The sequence below is a fragment of the Ochotona princeps genome, unplaced genomic scaffold (assembly GCF_030435755.1).
Source record: "Ochotona princeps isolate mOchPri1 unplaced genomic scaffold, mOchPri1.hap1 HAP1_SCAFFOLD_129, whole genome shotgun sequence".
In the NCBI taxonomy this organism is placed as follows: Eukaryota; Metazoa; Chordata; class Mammalia; order Lagomorpha; family Ochotonidae; genus Ochotona; species Ochotona princeps.
This window is the reverse complement of record NW_026699562.1, coordinates 171,370-191,206: the sequence shown is the minus strand read 5'-3', so window position 1 is coordinate 191,206 and position 19,837 is coordinate 171,370. Positions and strand designations below refer to the sequence as shown.

Here is a 19,837-nt window from a genome sequence, read left to right as displayed (position 1 = left end):
AAAGGACCAATAAATAAGAGGATACTAGATCAGGGCAAGTTTTGTGGTCCACCGAGGGGCAGTCTCAAGTCGCTCATTCGTTCCTGTGTGCACGCAGCCTGGGTTTCCAGCTTGATAATAAACCCACACGCTGAGGGAGATGCCAGCCACTCCGTCACAGGCATGTCGCTCACTCTTCCAATGGCCGAGGACCGCGGCCACGCCCTCTCCTGTCGGTCACGCCCACAGCCGCCCCCTCTCCGTACGCTGTTCGGGCCACGCCCCCGCAGTCGAGCAGACGCCATTTCCGCGGCGCCAGCGTGGGCCCCGGGAGTTTCTGGCATGTGGGCCCCGGGCCGCGGGCTGTGGGACCTGGGTCCCGGGCTCAGGGCGCTGCTTGGCCGTTACGATGGCTTCCCCGGCCCGGCTCGAGGCGTGTGTGTGACAGCTGTCTGCTGCGGGAGCAAAAATTTGCTCAAGAAATTCGCTTCGAAAGCCAAGTAATGGGAGTGTGGTCCCTGGGGCGGCTGTGGTGGGGGGTGTGGGGAGTGGGGGTGTCGGGGAGTGGGGACGGCTATGTGGGGGTATGGGAGAGTCGGGTTAGTGCCAGGTGGGGTGTTTCCTTGCAGCTGTGGAGGCATTCTTCGGGTGGTTTTCCTGGGTGGGGGATGTTTGTGCTCTCCAGAAACCTTCCGGGGCCCATCATCTCCTCACAGCTGCCCTTTGTACCTCTTGCTGTTGACTGGGGCCCACCAACTCTGTTGCCTGCTTTATTTTTTCTGCGGTATGATGCGTTTGTGTATTATGCTTTTTATTATTTATTGAAAGGCAGAGGGAGGGAGGTTTTGCGTCACGCGGTGCGTGTGCCAGTGAGTTCTGTGGTTGTGAGAGGCATACCAGGCGCCCGCTGCCATGTAACTCCCAGAAAACAGGCAGCGGCCTGCAGGTGTCAGAGTGGGATGCTTGCAGCTTAGCAGCAGAGTGCAAGTAAGAGCCGGGCTTGAGACTGGTTTTGATGACCTGGCTTGTGTTGTTGTCTGTTGGATACTGAATTTTAGGTCCCATTAAGATAATTTCCATGCTCGAGATTCACCTTTTGATAGCTGCAGTATCTTCTCTCCTTGGGCTAGTCCTTGTGGGGTTTTTTTTTTCATTTGCTCTCACTCTGTGACATGACATCTGTTTTCTTTTTTTAGGAAGAAATTCTGGTACGACGGACCCTCATTGGGGTCACACTTGGTAAGTTCAGGGTATCTGCCAGGGCCTGGGGTCTGAGTGGGGCTGGATGCCACCGGTCACATGGGCAAGGACCTCTCAGAAATGTTTGCTGATGTTGAAATTGATCAATTCTGGCATTCTTAGTGTGACTGTGTGTGCACGCTTGCACTAGCAACACTCACAGGCTCAGGCTCCCTCGGCTGAGGGCATGGAGGCAGATTGGCACAGATGTTGTGCTCTTTGGACTTCGAGGTACACATTGATCATGGGATACCTTTGTGTTCCTGTGATATCAGTGGTGTGAGGTGTGTAGTAGTACCTTGGCCTTGTGCTTGCTTCCTGTCAGACCCACAAACCCTCCAGGCTGGAGGCCCTGATGGGCAGAACCCCTCGGAAGGCCCAAAAGGAAGACCATGTGCGCCTGCGGGCCTTGAACGGCCTTCTCCACAAAGCGCTGGCTGATTTGCTGTGCACACCAGAAGTGAGCCAGGAGGTCTGCGACCTGAACGTGGAACTCTCCAAGGTAGCTGTGGGCCACCAGATGGGAAGGTGTGTTGAGACAGCCAGTGGAGTATGCATGTGGTCACTGGTGGTGGTTACTCAGGTCACACTGAGTCTCATCAAATCCTGAAGCCCAGGATCAGTGCTCTGTCCAGTGGGTTAGGCTGCCACTTGCAGGAGCTGCATCCTACACTGGTGCTGGTTCAAGACTTGGCTGTTCCACTTCCGTTCCAGCTCCTGCTTAGTGACCTAGGAAGGCAGTGGAGGATGGCCCAGGCCCATGTACCATTGCACCTATGTGGAAGCTGCGGGGGTTAGAATGACAGGAAGGCATGTCTCTTGAGTGTCTCAGGGCAGACAACATAAAGACAACTGCCACAAGTCAGCACGGGTTGGTTAGCTGGGTGGTTTGTGGATTGTGGAGAAGGTGGGAGGTGAGGTTTGATGTCTGTATTTCCCACAGTAGCAGTGGTGGGCCTGGTTGTGTGAGACCAACTTTCAGAGTGGGAAAGGTGTCAGGAGCTAAACGTCGTCTGAAAAGCCTGCCTGAACCGATCAGTGATGGCGGGCTGCGTGGGTGGCAGGTTTCTGTCTCTGCAGACCTCTCTGCCTGCCGCGTGTACTGGAAGGCAAGTCTCTGCACCACCCAGAACCAGCGCACGGCAGCCATCCTGCAGAGGAGTGCTGCACACGTGAGGTGAGGCCGCTGCCCTCCACACAGGCACGCTTCCATTCTATATGCCAGTAGACTTCCCTGATGTCTTACTGAGTATTGGAGGCTGGTGGCCGTGTTGTCTTGAATATTGAAGTGTTTCCTTGTGGTCATGACCTATGTCTGGGATCCAGAGATTGATCCCATTAGATTTCTGTGAGACGAAAGCTCTTGGTACTTGTTACCATTCTGTGCTTACACCTGGAGCACGTACAGAAGCCCCAGAGGAAAATCCACTGCCATGTCATTGCCAGTGCTTGAAGTAGGTGATGCCACTATTCCTTAATGGTGTCCTTGGCGGGCAGAGGAGCAGAGCTCACAGATCTGAGTGTGTGCACATGGGTGTATGCACGCTGTGCGTATATGTGTGTGGGGTACTCATGTGTATGATGCTGTGTGTGTGGGGAATACTTGTGGGTGTAGGCGCGTTGTGTGTGTTTCAGGTGTACGTGTGTGTATGATGCTGTGTGTGTGGGGAATACATGTGGGTATAGGCACGTTGTGTGTAATTCAGGTGCACGTGTGTATGATGCTGTGGGGGGGTACATGTGGGTGTAGGCATGCTGTGTGTATGTGAGGATGCATATTGGTGTGTGCTCACTGTATGTTCATGCATGTGGGTGTATGCACGCTGTGTATATGTGTATGTGGGAGTATACGTAACGTGGGTGTTTGATCCTGTGTGTATGGGTGCATATATGTATGCATGCTGTGTGTATTTGGGCGCATGCATGTTGTGTGTGTGTGTGTGGGGGGGTACGTGTGTATGCATGCTGTATATGTGTATGTATAGGTCCATCTGGGTAAATGATGCTGTGTTTTCATGCATGTCGGTGTATGCATGTAAGGGTATGCACGCTGTGCGTGTGGGTGCATGTGGGTGTATGCACACTGTGCATATGTGGGCATGCACATGCTGGTAATTAATTCGACTAATAGGTAACTTAACACAAAAAAAAGACACATTTTAAGTGTGTTAATTTAGCTTTGTATTAGCAATTAAAATCTGTGTTTCTATTTCCAGGGGACATTTAGAAATTATGTTTATATGATGGCAGTGAACATGTAATTCTGCAGTTATAAAAAAGCTGAACTGGAATTCATAATTAAATTAGTCCTGTGTTTTCAAATCTGGTTTTGGAGGAAACACTGCCATGTAGCTATCTTATAAGCTTGCTGCCTTTCATTTAAACACATACACATATACACATACTGTTTAGTTTGTGAGGCTTTGCAAGACCCCAATGGGTTACAGTGTGTGTCTGGGTGTGGGGAGCGGGGTGCTAAAGCAGCTCCTAGGATTGGTAGGGGCCTTTGCAAGATGGCAGCTGGCCCAGGGCCAGGAGGTGGGGTTGGTCTCGCCAGCAGGTAAACAGGAAGTCACAGGGATGGGCTAATTCCCCTGCTGAGATTATGTCATTGCTACTGGCGTATCACGTAGTGCCAAGTGGACCCTTGGGGAGAAGTGATTGGTGGAGAACAATATATAAGTAACCAGTAAAAGCTAGGGAAGGACGGACGGACGGATGGATGATGACGACGACAAGAAAGATGGAGATACTACGACAGAGAAAGACGGGGAGGAGAACGAGGGCCGGAACGAGAAGAATAGGGCAGGGGAAGACGGACGGGGAAAGTGGAGAGAGGGCTGGAAAAGCAGGGAGGAAAGCTAAGTCCAGTGGGGACAGGGGCAGCTGAGAGAAGGGTATAAACGCAGCCGCTTTTGGCAGTGAAGGGTCTGATTGTGGTTCTGGCTTTTCCCAGACCCTCAGAGTATGACTTGTCATTTTAGTGTCGCTGCGGGACAGCGGCAGCTAGGGATACTACATCCTGCGGTTTTCCTACACTGTAGCTGCCCGTGGGCTCCAGCCAGAAAAACCTACCTGTTTGTGATGGTGAGTTTCTTTTTGTTTTAGCCAAAATCAGGACAACCCAGAAGCAACTATGCGATTCCTGCTGTCTTCAACCAAGCTAGGCCCTAGGCTATGTGCAAATGAGAATAACGCTATTCTTCAGATTTTTTAAATGTCACAAGCATTTTGGAGATATATTTATTTGAAAGGCAGAATTACACGGAGAGTGCTTCCCTCCACTGGCTCACTCCCCAAACGACTGCAACAGTTGGAGCTGGGCCACACTAAAGTCAAGAGCCTGGAACTCCATGCATCTCTCCCAGTTGGATGCAGGGACCCAAGCACTTGGGCCATCCATCCTCTATTGTTTTCCCAGGCACATTAGCAGGAAGCTGCATTAGAAGTGGAACAGCTGGGACTCAGACCCATGGTATGTGGGATGCCAGCATCAGAAGCAGTGGCTTCACTGATAACACCATAGTGCTGGCCTCTGTATTAGTGGTTTGCTTCCTTTTTTTTTCCCTTCTTTTTTTTAAAGATTGATTTATTTTTACTGAAAAGGCAGAAATACAGAGAGAAAGATCTTCCGTCCACTGATTCATTCTCCAAGTGACCACAATTGCCAGAGCTGAGCTGATCCGAAGCCATGAGCCAGGAACTTCCTCCGGGTCTCCCACGCGGGTGCAGGGTCCCAAGGCCTTGAGCCATCCTTGACTGCTTTCCCAGGCACAAGCAGGGAGCTGGCTGGGAAGTGGGGCTGCCACAATTAGAACCAATGCCCATATGGGATCCCAGTGCACTCAAGGCTAGGACTTTAGCTGCTAGGCCACCACACCAGACCATTGAGTAGCTTCTAAAGGACTTGGTTTTAAGTTCTACAGCTGAGTTTCTAGTGAAGTGAATGCTGGTAGGTAGGTCACAACAGCCAGGGCCTGGGGGTCCTCACTTCTGAGCTCTGCTCAGGTATGTCGATGGAGGTACCCAGATGATGAAGCCAAACTCCCCAAACCTTCTCTCTCAGCTCTCTCTCTAGTTCCTTCAGTATTATCCCCCATTTTTAGGGGGAAAATAATAAATGCTGCTTGGAGTCTGCGTGGAAATTACTAGTGCTTTCCTATGCTGCCAGCTTGAGCTCAGGCCACATGGTCATTGCAGTAGTTGCTAAGAACAGTCTCTTCATCTTTCATGTTGACAAAGTGAAAAAACCTAAGGTTCCCAGCACATGTTGGGACAACACGATGCTTTCTTATTTTCAGGTCATCAGAACCTGGTTGAGGGAAATGTCCCTCCTGACTACCTGCCCACTCTGTGCTCCCCGTATCCCCCCGTCCATGTTGAGGCTTAATGCCTGTGAGTGCAGCCACAGTGTCCTCTGCTGTGTTGTGAATGGTGCTGGACATAACTGTCTTTGGGCCCTTAAGGGCTGTGGAGCAGAGGGCAGCTCTTAGTGTCTGGCCCTGGAGCCTGAGGTCATGGCCAGGCCCTGGGAGAGACATGGAGAGAGTGACATGCTTGTGATGCATTGTCCTCTGCTCTAGGGACGTCCACAGGTGAACACTTTGATCTTTGGCCTATTTGTGAGGCTTGTGTACAGAGGTACTGGGCATCTGCCTGTGCGTGTCATGGTGATGGGTGTGTTGTGTCCCTTTAGGCATCTTCTACTGGCCCAGCAGACCCTGCAGAATGTCCCTCCAATCGTGTTCATTCAAGACAAAAAGAGTGCGGTCCTGGCCAAGGTAAGATTGATGAAACGCGTGTTGGAGAGGCCATGAGTGCAGCCTTGGGATGCCATCATGGATTGGGTTTGCATCCTGGCTCTGCTCCAATGCAAGCTCCCTGCTGATGGTGCACCCTAGGAGGCCTCAGGTGGCAGGTGATGGCTCACCACTGTGGAAGATCTGGCTGGAGTTCTGGGCTCAAATGTGGTTAAAGGGCAGTCTAGTGATTGACAAGGGCTTGGATTGGGTTAAGAATCCCAGCTCTGTGTGGGGAGCTGTGAGGGTGTGTGCTGGAGCCTGTGAATCTGTGGGCTGGGTAGGAGCCATGGTTGCTTCACCCTTGGTTCCTTTTCAGGTTGATGAGCTGCTAGCAGTGGCTGACTTTGGATCTACAGGTGGACGAGATGATGCCATGCAGGAGGATCTCAGGTAGCTCACGCGGGCATTGTTCACTACTGGGCAGTTGCACGGTTCTGTCTCCTGGCAGTCTCCTCCCTGCCTCTGGGCCCTGCGGGCATGGCAGGCAGCAGCCCGTGTTCTCCCTGGACCTGGTATGCTTCTACACACAGCAGACGTATTATCGCTGGGTTGGCATGCATCTGCACAGTAGCCTGTGTTGTCACAGCAGCAAGTGTCATTATGTATTCCATGTGCCTCCATGGCTTCAGTGAGGCCTCCTGTTCCCAGCCCTGCTGTGGCACTTGGAGTGGGTCTGTGAAGGCAGGGGAGTATTTCTGGGTTTGGAGCTGATCAGATCAGGTGGGTCTAGGAGCTTGCTGTAGCACAGGGTGAACCTCTGAGGCACTAACAAGGCTATGACGATAGGACACAGGTGTTTGTGGAGGTTCGCATCTTAGCCTGTGGTAGCCAGAGCAGGCACAGCCTCCATAGCCCGGGCACTTTTCAGGACCTGAGGGCTCAGCCTAAAGCATGTGGCTTGACCACCTGCTGTGCCAGAGAACAGTACCAACAAGAGGGGGTGTAAGGCCAGGCAGAGAGGGCTGATTCGGGCTTGGAGGTCTTTCCAGGCGGAGAGCTGCAGGGGCAGTGTTGGCGGTGGGGAGGCACTCTGCTTCTTGTTTTCTAGCATGAACTGAGTGACATTCCTCACAGCCCCACCTGCCTAAGGCACTGTCCAGGCCTGACTCAAGCAGGTGACAGGATGGGTGCTTGACACAGCAGCAGCAGAAATGTGGACTGGGATGCACACTTCCCACGTTGGGGCCCTGGGTTCATGGATGGGCACATATGTACCCCGTTGGGGCTCTGGGTTCCTGGACGGGGGCGTACAACCCACATTGGGGCCCTGGTTTTTCATGGACTGGGGCACGTACATCCCCCGTTGGGGCTCTGGGTTCATGGACTGGGACATACATGTCCCCCATTGGGGCCCTGGGTTCATGGACAGGGGCACACACGTCCCCTGCTGGGGTGTCCTGGATTCATGGCGTGGAGCTCATATGTCCCATGTTAGGGTCCCCTGGGTTCGTGGCCTGGGACTCAGACATCCCATGTTGGAACACCTGGGTTAAGTCTCCTATGGTCCCTATTCAGCTTCCTGCAAGTGTGTGCCTGGGATTCCTGCTGCCCCCTTAGAAGAGCCAGGTTGAATCTTTAGCTTCTGGCTTCACCCTGGCCCAGTCTTGTTTGTTTCCTTATTTAGGGAGTGTGCCAGTGGACAGAAAGTCTCTTTCTATGTGCTTGGCTCTCCGTGTGTCTCTTTGCTTCTCAAATACGTAAAATAACTTGCTGTTAGGGCTCAGGGAAACCTGCCAGCAGGCCCTGAGGCCACTGACGGTGTTCTCACCAGAGACAAACTGGTGAGGGATGTCTGTTAGCACAAATTCCAAGTTTATAAAAGGTAAGGAAGGGAAGGGCAGGAGGGTGTCTTCCGACAATCCCCTCTCCCTTCCCCCGCTACTCTGGCCAACAATGACACTGTAAGTGGCTAAAAGGCACATCTGTTTGCCTTGACCCTGCAGTCATGTCAGAGGTCATGTTGCACACGCAGGGCTGGAAGCTGTGCCTCAGGTCATGTGCAGGTAGGCAGTAAGGCACTCCCATCAGGTGGCTGGCAGAGACCTGGGACAATCAACCAGTTAGGAAAAGAGTGTTTAGTGTTAATGTGGTCAGCTAGTGCTCTGAGGACAGAGCAGACCAAGACCAAGATCTGCGAGGCTCACTGCTGGCTCTTGCTCTTGCTGTAGGCACCCAGGAGAGCTCTCACGGTACACAGAGGACAGGGGGTTGCTGCAGTGGCGGGCTTGGCTCGTGCTGCTTACGAAGGCCCCTCCTCCTCCTCCCCAGGGACTCTGACTCCCCATCCTATTGCGATACCGCTGCTCCCACCATGCCTTGGAATCTCTGTGGCATCGATCATGAGGCACTCAACAAGCAAATCACCGAGTACAAACAGAGGAAGAGAAAGGACAGGGTATGGCTCACTCATGACAAGAGCCAGCAGCTAAGCTGACAAAGCAGGCAAGAAAGAAGAGGCCCAAGCCCTGTGCCAGCCACTTTCCCCAAGAGTCACCTGTTGGCTCAACAGGTAACAGTCTGGACTCAGTGCCAGACCTGGCAGTGAAGGGAGGAGGCAGCAGCCTAAGAGGGAAAGGCTGAAGCCCTGGCTCTACCCCTTTGGCTTGCCAGAGCTGGGCTGGCTGTGGCAAAGCGTCTGCCTGTCCATGTGACTGAATGTGACTTCCTGCTTTTCCTCAGTGTGTAATAAAATAAACAAATGCCTGTATTGTCACAGATCCTGCCCAACATGGAACAGTATCTTAGGACCAGCGCTGTGGCGTCAGTATCCTGTGAGGGTGCTGGTTCTTGTCTCATCCGGTCCCCTGCTAATGCTCTGGGAAAGCAGCAGAGGATGGCCCAAGTTGTACCCATGTGGGAGACCCAGGAGAAGCTCCAGGCTTCTGGCTTCAGAACAGCCTAGCTCTGACTGATGAGAACATTTGGGTGAGTGAACCAGTAAGTGGAAGATCTCTCTGTAGCTCTAACTCTCAAGTATATGTTTGTTTATTAAAAAATGGCATTGCAGTCTAGCACCAACAGTTCCCAGGGGCTTCTTGGTGACCCTGGGACCAGGGCTGCTGTGTCTGCTAGGGGATTAGGAGGCCTGACTGTTGGGCCCCTGGCTAGGGTTTATTTTGTAAAATCTCCCAAATGTGCAACAGACCTGGTCTTGGCTTGTAAGGACCAGGCAACTGAGACCCAAAGGCCCAGCACCTCAGGAGCAGCGACCTCCACAGGCACCCCACCTCCTGCAGGGCTGCTGGCCTCACTGGGGTCAGGCTGTAAGACTTGGCTGAGCAGCATGGGTCAGTGTGACTCGTGACCCTAGTTCCTGTCAGTGCAGAGGGACCAGAGCCGATAACATCCGTGTGGGAATCAGGGTGGCCACAGGCAGGGCCTGATCAGCATGCTCTGTGAATGTCTCACTCTCAGTATATCTTTGCTTTATTCAGTTTAATCAGCACAAACTCAGCATGTCCTGTTCAACACTTTTATTGTTACTGTGTTCATTTATCTTGGTACTTAAAATGTCCCCAAATTGTCCAGTGGAAAACCTGCAAAGCAGCCTTCAAAAGAGTTCAACCAAAAATGTATAGTATGAAGAAACTGGATTTCTGTGTTTTCATTTTTATTGCGTGAAAATGAACTTGTATTACGTTGTTACACCTTATCTAAATAAGATTCTGATAAGGGTGTGCTGTCAGTTGAAGAAGGGCTCCTGAGGGTCCAGTGTTGTGGTACAGCAAATGAAGCCACTACCTGGGATGTCAGCATCTCAGAGGTGCAAGTTCAAGTCTTGGCTGCCCTGCTTCTGGTCCCCCAGCTCCCTGCTAGTGGCCTGGGAAAGGCAACAGAAAAAGGTCCAAGTATTAGGGCCACTGCCTTCCACATGGGAGACGTGGATGGAGGGCCTGGCCCAGTCTCAACTGTTGTGGCCACTTGGGAAGTGAACCAGTGGATGGAAGATTGCTTCTCTCTCTGTCTCATTCTGACTTTCCTCAAGTAGGCACAATGGTTAGGACTGGGCTAGGCTGAAGCCGGGAGCTGCACCTAGGTGTCTCACATGGGTACAGGGGCCTAAGGACCTGAAGCGTCCTCTGCTGCCTTCCTAGGCCACAAGGGAGCTGGATTTGAGGTGGAGCAGCTGGGGCATGAACCAGCACCCATAGAGGAATAGCCTGTGCACACTGTGTTGACCCTAAGAAATAAAACTCATAATTTTGTCTCTAAAGTACTAATCTCTGTGAACCTTTGGCTACTCCTTCAATTTAACAACAGGACTTTTTTTTTTTTTTGCTGAGACATGCAGAGAATTTTATTGAGCACTCAAGACTTAGTATTCACTTGAGAAGAGTCAGAGGGCAGTGCAGGCAGGGTTAGTAGTAGGTTCGGGCTTGAGCACATCTAATTCACAACGGTTGCATAAGGACTTATTTCTCAAAGGCCAAAGGTACGGGTGATTGTCAAGCAGTCACTCGGCACGTGCCTTTTCTGCATTGTTGAGACACTTGTGTGTGTGCCAGTCACGAGTTTCACTCCACTTTTGGGTGGTGGGTGGTGGTTTTTTCAGGGATCTTTAGGGTCAGGTAGCAGGGCCCCCCCCCCCTCCCCTCAGGCAACAGGATAGTATTCTTATTAGAAGTTTCTAAGGGTGAGCCATTCCAGCATGCAATGTGATAGGACGCGGCCGGGAAGATGAGAACGGGAGCCACCATCTAGGGATAATATGTTTCTCCATTAAACCCATTAACATGCAGGATCCTCATCTGCTTCACAATGGTGCTTTTACCAGATTCCCCAGCACCCAGAGGTAGACCTGCTTGCCCTTCTGCAGCTGCTTCTCGATTTTCTTGTTGGCCTCGCGCTGCGCCTTCTCCTCGTTGCGCTGGTCCTCGGTCTTCCTGTTCCCCAGGCAGCCCATGGCGGTGGCGGTGGCGGTGGCGGTGGCGGGGCCAGGTGGGCGGCCTCACGCGGGGCCGGGTGGGCCGGGGCAGCGCCTGGCGGGCGGGCCAGGCGCGGACTGTGCTCCTTGGAGGAGTGCGCGGGGCGGACTGCGTGGTGCGGGCCGTGGGGTGCGCAGCGCAGGGCGAGGAGGTAAGGACGAGCATCGGAGCCCAGGGGTGATGGCTGCCTTCGGGGCGAGGCGGAGCAGAGCAGGAGCTGCGGGAGCTGCTCACAACAGGAAATTTGTGTCCTTGGTCAGCTCCCATGAGGACACTCATATCCAAGAGTGCTACTCCTTCACACATGTGCTTCACAGTGGGAGGCTGCTGCAGGTGTCCAGTTGGATGCCCTGCTTACTGGCCTGAAGCTGGGTCTGGGGCAGACACTTGTCCAGTGCTCAGGCCTAGTCAGTGCTTCCTCCTTGAATTCCAGCAGCTCAGGAAAGGAGTCCTTGGGTTTGACCATGAGGTGGCAGAGGAACTCCACACACACAGTCAAGAAAAAGTAATGTCCCATGTTGATGGACATAGATCTTGGGGGTGAGCTGTGTGATGGTGGGCGAGGCCTGTGCCTGGACTGGAGGTGACTGGAGATGTCCATCAGCCGGACACTGTTGCTTACCCCACACTTCTTAAGGTGTTTGTGAAGACAAGGACTGTTGGGGCTCAGCAACTCCAGGCTGAAGGCTGAGCAAAATACAGTAGGTTTTCATTCCAGAAAGGTGACTTGGGAGAAGGTTCCTTTGTTTTACTGTTGGGGCAGAGTGTCCAGAGCCAGTATGTGAAAGCTCCCTCTGCTTCCTGAGCACTCATTGGGGTTATCTGCAGGGAGGTAAAAGCAAGAGCACTCTGCTTCTATCACATTATTTGTGTTCCCACCATGATCTACATTTTAATGTCACCTTGGCATGAAAGTAATTATCTCAGAATTTGCATCTAGGGAATCTTTTATGATCTGAGCTGCCTTTCATTACTAGATCTGGTTCTTTAATGGACTTCACAGACACCCATGGACACTGCTGACCTGTGATGTTCTCTCTTGGTGCCATCTATGATTATAATCATTTGGTTGCAAGGCGTCTTGTGTGTCACTTGACTTCCCTGCTTGTGTTTGTTGATCTTCCTAAATGTGTACACTTATCTTTGATTGAATTTGCCTCCTCCCTTCTCCATTTTGTGTCTGGTGGGTCGTGAGCCTCAATCTGGTCTGCTTTCTGCTCACAGTAGACACTTTCAGTATTGAAGTGCATGGGTCCTGTCTGCTTTCACATCTTCTGCTTGGCGTCTTTTATGAGCATTTCATTTCAGCCATTGTGCGTTACAACTCCAGAATATGGTTCTTTTGTGTAAATTCTGCTTCTTTATGGGTGGACTCTGCAGCTCATGTTTTTTTTTTCCTCCTGACTGCTCCTGGTGGGCCTGGTTTCTTGCAGTGTATTCATAATTTAAGACAGGTGTGCTAATGTCTTCATCTGCTTGTTGAAGTCGACTTCCTTAGGGATGTTTTGCATTGATTTTTCTCCTCCTCACCCCTATGAATAGTTGTATATTCCTGTTTGTTCATGGATATTCTAAATTGCTGCTCCCTAAAAACAGTGGGTTTTATAACAACTCTTAATTGTTAACAGTTTAACTTTTTTAAAAATTATTTTTGATGTGTGTATAGTTGACAAGGATGCTTGCCCTTAACGACCACTGCTTAGAGTGGAGAGGGTCAAAGCATGCAGGAAGGTAGGTGGGATAAATACTTACAATTTTCCTTTTCTTCTGTAAGGGGGCGGGGGAAAGGAGAAGGCCACTCCCAGCTGCCAAACTCCATCAGCCTCGGAGACGGGGATATCCACTCGATGTCATCTTAGAAACCCTGATGTAGAGAAAAATACTCAAGGGTGTCACTTGAGTGATTTTGATAGTTCTGAGACACCATTGGTCTCGTTGCCTCAGGGTTGAGAAAATCCTTCAAGGTCCGTTGGCTGACACTCCACTCCTGTGTATCCACTCACCTAGACACTTAGTGCCAAAGCTTACCCAGGACAGTTGTCCAACTTGTTCCGCGCTTCATCTTCTGACAAGGCACTCAATAGCCTCTGCAGGCCTAAATGAGCTGGCCGTCTTGTCCCCCAATGCACCTGGGCATACCATGCACTGCATAAAGCATAAAGCATCAGCAATCAAGGAGGTCCAGTCCCGACATGTGGTCCAAGGTCAGACCACAAATTATGGATCCTGGAGTACAGTGGTTCAGTTGGGGAGTCCCCAAAGAAACCTCACCTGGGGTGATCCAAGACCTGACTCTGGCTTGTGCCGGCCAGTACAGGATCCGGTTTAGTCCGTCACCCACATCAGCCTATGCATACACTGTTAATTATAGTTGCCTGGTTAGTTCTGTCCCCAGCCCCATGTCCTATGCGAACTTTTTCCTTTTTCTTTTCTTTTTTAATGATTTATTTATTTTTATTAGAAAGGCAGATATATAGAGGAGGAGAGACAGAGAAGATCTTCCATCCAATGATTCACTCCCTGAGTGACCACAATGGCTGGTGCTATGCCGATCTGAAGCCAGGAGCCAGGAACCTCCTCCAGGTCTCCTACATGGATGCAGGGTTCCAAGGCTTTGGGCCGTCCTTGACTGCTTTTCCAGGCCACAAGCAGGGAGCTGGATGGGAAGTGGGGCTGCTGGGATTAGAACCAGCTCCCATATGGGATCCCAGCGCATTCAAAGTGAGGACTTTAGGCACTAGGCCACTGCACCAAGCCCTTCCTATGCAAACTTATAGGTGCTTTGGCCAAACCAGCCAAGCCTGCCACAGACCTGACATACCAGCAAAAATTGCAGCCTAGTTGGGAGAGGACCCCCAATAGCTTTCACCAGGCCCACCCCCAGCCCCAGCTCCTGCACGTGCCAGTATGTACAGAGGACTAGGCCGTTCCATGCTGCATCCCAGACACCTATGGATGTTACAGCTTAGCTCAGCCCACCCACCCCATGACCCAATCCACATGTGTGCTGATGGGTGCTGCCACCCTCTCCAGCCTGTTCTGTCCCAGCCCTGACGCTCATATTCTCCAGCAGGAGCTTCAGTCCAGTAGAGGAGTACCTGTAGTTTCCCTATTAAGCCCACTTCCAGTCCTGGATTTTGCAGTTTCCATGGGGTGCTGTGGTCCAGTCTAACACAACTTGTACCCTGTTCCAGCACTTGTTAATGGATGCTATGGCAAAGCCTGGTCAGTTGGCACTTAACCTGGCTCTTGCAGGCACCAGTGGATGCAGTGGCTGGCTTAGCCTGGCCCTCCCCCAAACCCAGCTTGCATGCAGGCTGACAGTGTTGCAGCCCTGCCCAACCTAGTTTGTCCCTAGTCCCAGCTCTCATGCTCACCAGTAGGAGCAGTGGCCCAGCCGGGGAGCCCCCATAACCCCTCACTGGGGTCACTCCTGGCCTGGGATCTTGCATGTTCTAGTGGGTGCTGTGGTCCAATCTGGTATGATCTGTCTCACTTTGGCTTTGCTGGCAGGTGCTGCAGCCTGACTCTTCCTGGCCTGCCCTCCAGTCCCAGCTCATGCTGGAGGGTGCTGGAGGGTGCTGCAGCCTAGCCCAGCCTGGCCAACCCTAGCCTTGGCCCCATTGTGAACTGGCTGGTATTGGGTCTGAACTGGGCCTGTCCTGCCCCTTTTCTTGACTCTTGCACCTGCCAGCAGGTGTTGCAGACTGGCCCAGCCTGGTCCAACCCCAAACCTGAACCAGATGTGTGCTGACAGGTATTGTAGCTGGCCTGGCCTGGACTGCCCCCAGCTTTGTTTTTTTTTTTTTAAAGCACAAGTTTAATAATGTGCTATATATTTTTAAAGATTTATTTATTTTCATTGGAAAGGCAGATATAAAGAGGAGGAGAGACAAAGAGGCAGATCTACCTGATGATTCACTCCGCAGTTAGCTGCAGTAACTGGAGCTGCACTGATCCAAAGCCAGGAACCTGATCCTCCTCTGGGTCTCCCACGCGGGTGCAGGGTCCCAAGGCTTTGGGCTGTCCTGGACTGCTTTCCCAGGCCATATCAGGGAGTTGGATGGAAAGTGGGGCTGCTGGGATTAGAATTGGTGACCAAAGGGGTCCTGGCCCATTCAGGGCAAGGATTTTAGCTACTAGGCCACTGCGCTGGGCCTCCAGCTTTGGTTTTGACACCCACCAGCTGGGGCTGTGTCTTAACAGGGCAGTTCCACAAGCTCTCCTATCAGGCCAGCTCCCCAACACAGATTTTGCACACACTGATGGATATTTGGCTCAACCTGACTTTGCCTGCCTCCATTCCTGACCTTCAGTGTCGGGCACTGCAGTCTTGCCAGACAGCCCACACTCATTCCGACTATCACTAGTGGATGCTACAGCCCAGCCTTGCCTGGCGCAACCCCAGATCTGGCTCTCTTGTAGGTCAGCAGGAGCCATGACCTAGCCCAGCCCATCCCATAATCATTCTGCCTGTTTTGAGTGCTAGCAGGTCCTGGAGTCTAGCCCGTCTGGCACACTCCCAGACCCAGCCCACATACATACGGAGGGATGATGCAGCCGTGTTCAGTCCAATCTGATCCAATTCCTAGCCCCTGCACTCACCAGTGGGAACTTCATCCCAATAGAGGCATCCACTTAGCTGCCCTCCCAAGCCCATTCTCCACCACTGATCTTTCGTGTGCTGGTGGTTGTTCTAACCCAGCCTGATATGGCCTATAGCCCACCTTGGCCCTTGGCATCAGATGCTGCAGCCTTGCCTTGCCTGGCCTACCCTACCCTCAATCCCAACTCTTGCTAGTGAGTTTTGCAGCCTAGCCTTGCCCAGCCCGCTCCCAACCCTGACTTTGATGCAGAGTGGTACGTATGATAGACTAACCTGGCATGGCCCACACTCTGTCCTGATGCCTGCACATGCCAGTGTGCTGCAGTTTGGCCTGGCCCTGCCTGGTCTACCTCCTGAGCCAGTCCACACACCTGTCAACAAGTGGAGGATCCTTGCCCAGCCTAGCCCACACCAGCCCTGACTCAGTGATAACCAGTGGAAGCTACAGCCAACAGGGGAGTTTTTCAAGTCCCCCCCGCCCCAGCCCACTCCCGGACCCAGCTCTTCACACATGTCAATGTGTGGTAGGCTCCTACCTGACACAGTTTTCTCCCCATTCTCAGCCTTTGTGTGTGATGGTGGATGTTGTGGCCTGGCCTGTCCCACACCCAATTCTTGGATGCACCTGTGGGGTGCTGGTCCCAACAACACTTCCCATTAGTGTCAGTGAGTTCCATGGTCATGCCTAGCTTGATGCATCACCACTTCCAGCTCTCAAGCAAACCAGTGGGTATTGCAGTTCTACTGAAATGAGCCCACAGATCCTTCATAGGCGCTGCCCCTAGACCTGGTTCTCACTCTTGCCAATTTGTGTCATGGCCCAGCCTAACATCACCTACGCTCTGCCCCAACACTCCTTGGTGGGTACTATGGACTAGCCCTGCCAGGCAGGCTCCCAGCCCTTGCTTTTGTGTGCACCTGTGGGCAGTAGTCAGTGTTTCTCTCCCAGCAGTGGAACACTTACCTAGGTACAATGCAAGCTAGGCAGTTGCCTACAGCTGGGTGTAACAACTGTTAACCCAGATGACCCCTCTCCTAGGGACTGAGGATGCTTCTTGCTGAAGGATTCAGTCATCTTTGTAGGAACTTTCCAAGGGGAGAATATTAGGAAAGCCATAGTAGAATTCTTAGTAAATGTTATAGGTTCCAGAAGATAGAAATCCTACCAAGTGTCTCCGTGGCTCACCACAGAATATAGAAATGAGTTGGGCCCAGTGTGGTGGCCTAATGGCTAAAGTCCTTGCCTTGAAAGCGCCAGGATCCCATATGGGCACTGGTTCTAATCCCGGCAGCCCCACTTCTCATCCAGTTCGCTGCTTGTGGCCTGGAAAAGCAGTCGAGGACGGCCCAAAGCCTTGGAACCCTGCATCCATGTAGGAGACCTGGAGGAGGTTCCTGGCTCCTGGCTTCAGATCAGTGCAGCACCGGTCGTTGAAGTAACTTGGGGAGTGAATCATTGGGCGGAAGAATTTCCTCTTTGTCTCTCCTCCTTTCTGCATATCTGACTTTCCAATAAGAGTAAAATAAATCTTTAAAAATATATATATAGAAATGAGTTAACATAGAAGAGCAGGAAGCTTTGCCAACTGAGAGTAAACAACACGCTACTGTAATGCATTCAGCAAACAGAAGAAATCAAGGGCAGTAGACAATATTTTGAGATGAATGGAGAGAAAACACAGCATAATGCCACAACTTATGGGATCCAGTGAAAGAAGTACTCAGAGGTATATACATAGTGCTAACATTGCATGAAAAAAAAATTCCTTTAGCAACAACTCTACACTTGGAGCAAAGAGAACGACAGTCAAACCAAATCCAAAGCCAACAAATAATAATTACCAGAGATCAGTGAAATGGGGAATTAAAAAAACAGTAGAATTGGGCTTGGTGTGACAGCCTAGTGGTTAAATCATTGCCTTACATTTGCTGGGATCCCATATAGGCATTGGTGTACTGACTGTTCCACTCCCATCCACTCCCTGCTTGTGACCTGGGAAAGTATTAGAGGACGGCTCAAAACTTTGGTACCCTGCACCTGTGTGGGAGACCTGGATAAAAGCTCCTGGCTTTGGATTGGTGTAGCTCCGGCCATTGTGGCCACTTGGGGAGTGAACCAGTGGATGGAAGATCTTTCTATTTCTCCTTCTCCCTGTTTATGTCTTTCCAACAAATGAATAAATAAATCTAAAAATAACACAGTGAACATCACTGAAATTGTGGGGTTTTTTTTGTTATTTTTGTTTTTTGTTTTTTTGTTTTTTTTGAAAAGATGAACAAATTTGGGCCCAGCATGATGGTCTAGTGGCTAAAGCCTAGCTTTGCACACTTCATGATCCTATACGAGTGCCGGTTTGTGTCCTGTCTGCTCCACTTCCCACCCAGCTACCTGCTTGTGGCCTGGGTAAGCAGAAGAAGATGGCCCCAAACCTTGGGGCCCTGCACCCAATTGGGTGACCCGGAAGAAACTTCTGGCTGTTGGCTTTGGATTGGCTAATATTTGGCCATTTTGGCCACCTGGTGAGTGAACCGCCAAATAGAAGATGTTTCTGTTTGTATCTCCTCTCTGTAAAATCTTCCTTTCAATATAAATTTTAAAAGCTGACTGAACAGGGTAAACTCACTCCTCTTACTGATATTGTGAACAGGATGAACTCACACAGTTGACTGATAGTGTGAAGAGGGTGCATTCACACCTTTGATATTGTGAACAGGGTGAATTCACACACAAGAATATAACGTGAACATGGGAACTCACACCTGGATACTGAACTGGGTGAACTCACACTCCTGTGGAAAGTGTGACGAGTGCTAATTCACATACTTGAGGTATGAACAGAGTGAACTCACATACTTGGCTGACAGTGGGAGCATGGGAACATATATATATACCGGAAGACAGTATGAACAGGGTTAACTCATACACCTAGAGACATAGTGAACAGTGTGAATTTACACCCTTGGCACAGTGTGAACTGAAATACCTGACTGACCGTGTGAACGTTGGAACTCACACACCTAGAGTTAGTGCAAACATGGGAACCGATGCACTAGTTGACACTGTGAACTGGCAGAACTCACACCTGATGACAGTGTGAACATGGAAATATACATACTTAGCAACAGTGTGAACTGGGTGAAATCACTGAAGAAAGTGCGATGAGGGTTATTTCACATACCGATGGTAGTGTGAATAGGGTGAACATGGGAACACACACTTGGAGACAGTGTGAACGGGTGAATTCATACACCTGTTTGATAGTGTGAATAGGGAGAACTGCATCTGGAGATAGTGTAAACAGGGTTCTCGCACACTTGGTGAAATTGTGAACAGGATGAATTCACACATTTCTGACAGTGTGAGCAGGGTGAACACCTAGAGATGGTGAACTCACACTTTTAGTGAAGTGTTAATATGGAACTCACAAACCTTTTTGATAGTGTACACAAGGTGAACTCAAACACCTGAGAGTGTCAACATTGGAACTAACTGGTTGACAGTGTGAAGTAGGTGAACTCTTGCTCTTGGAGACAGTATGATCAGAGTTAAATCATACACAGAGTTTGTGAACTGGTAAACTCACATGCTTAACTAACAGTGTGAACACGGAAACGCATAATCCTGGAGTAAGTGTGATCATGGAACTCAACGCCCCTGACAGTGTGAACAATGTGAAATCACACACCTGGAGACAGTGTGAACATGGAAACTCATACTCCTGGAGACAGTGTGAACATAGGAACACAAACATCTGGCTGATGGTGTGAACAGGGAGAACTCACATACCTGGCTGATAGTGTGAACTTGGAGAACACACCTGAGTGTGAACATGGGAACTCACATCTGGAGACTGTGAACAGGGTGAACTCACACCTGGCTGATAGTGTGAACTGGGAGAACTCACACATCTGTAAACAGGATGAGCTCACACTTGTTAACACTGAACATGGGAACTCACACCTGGGGACTGTGTACAGGGTGTACTCATACCTGGCTGATAGTGTGAACTGGGAGAAGTCACACCTGGGGACTGTGAACAGGGTGAATTCATATACCTGGGTGTTAGTGTGAACAGGGAGAACTCACATATCTGGAGATAGTGTGAACATGGGAACACAAACACCTGGCTGATAGTGTGAACTGGGAGAGTCAAACACCTGAGTGTGAACAGGGTGAACTCACACACTTGATTAACACTGAATAGGGTGAACTCACATATGGCTGACAGTGTGAACAGGGAGAACTCACACTTGGTTAACACTGTAAATATGGAAACTCATACTCC

The 19,837-nt window shown here is 50.9% G+C and overlaps 1 protein-coding gene across 1 annotated transcript; it reads left to right on the top strand.

Annotated features, from left to right (window-relative positions):
- The first annotated feature begins 162 nt into the window (after positions 1-162).
- On the top strand, positions 163-8,723 carry RBFA (ribosome binding factor A). The gene is made up of 7 exons (XM_004579643.4): positions 163-479; positions 1,176-1,218; positions 1,544-1,720; positions 2,283-2,395; positions 5,915-5,999; positions 6,337-6,410; positions 8,289-8,723. The coding sequence occupies exons 1-7, from the start codon at positions 163-165 to the stop codon at positions 8,452-8,454; spliced, it is 975 nt and encodes a 324-aa protein (XP_004579700.2). The 3' UTR covers positions 8,455-8,723.
- The last annotated feature ends 11,114 nt before the right edge of the window (positions 8,724-19,837 follow it).

Bases quoted from the DNA above. Each gene is read 5' to 3' on its own strand.
- RBFA (XM_004579643.4), top strand. From the start codon at position 163: ATGTCGCTCACTCTTCCAATGGCCGAGGACCGCGGCCACGCCCTCTCC. The intron at 1,721-2,282 runs GTAGCTGTGGGC...CGTGGGTGGCAG, and splicing joins TGAACGTGGAACTCTCCAAG to GTTTCTGTCTCTGCAGACCT. The intron at 6,411-8,288 runs GTAGCTCACGCG...CCTCCTCCCCAG, and splicing joins GCCATGCAGGAGGATCTCAG to GGACTCTGACTCCCCATCCT.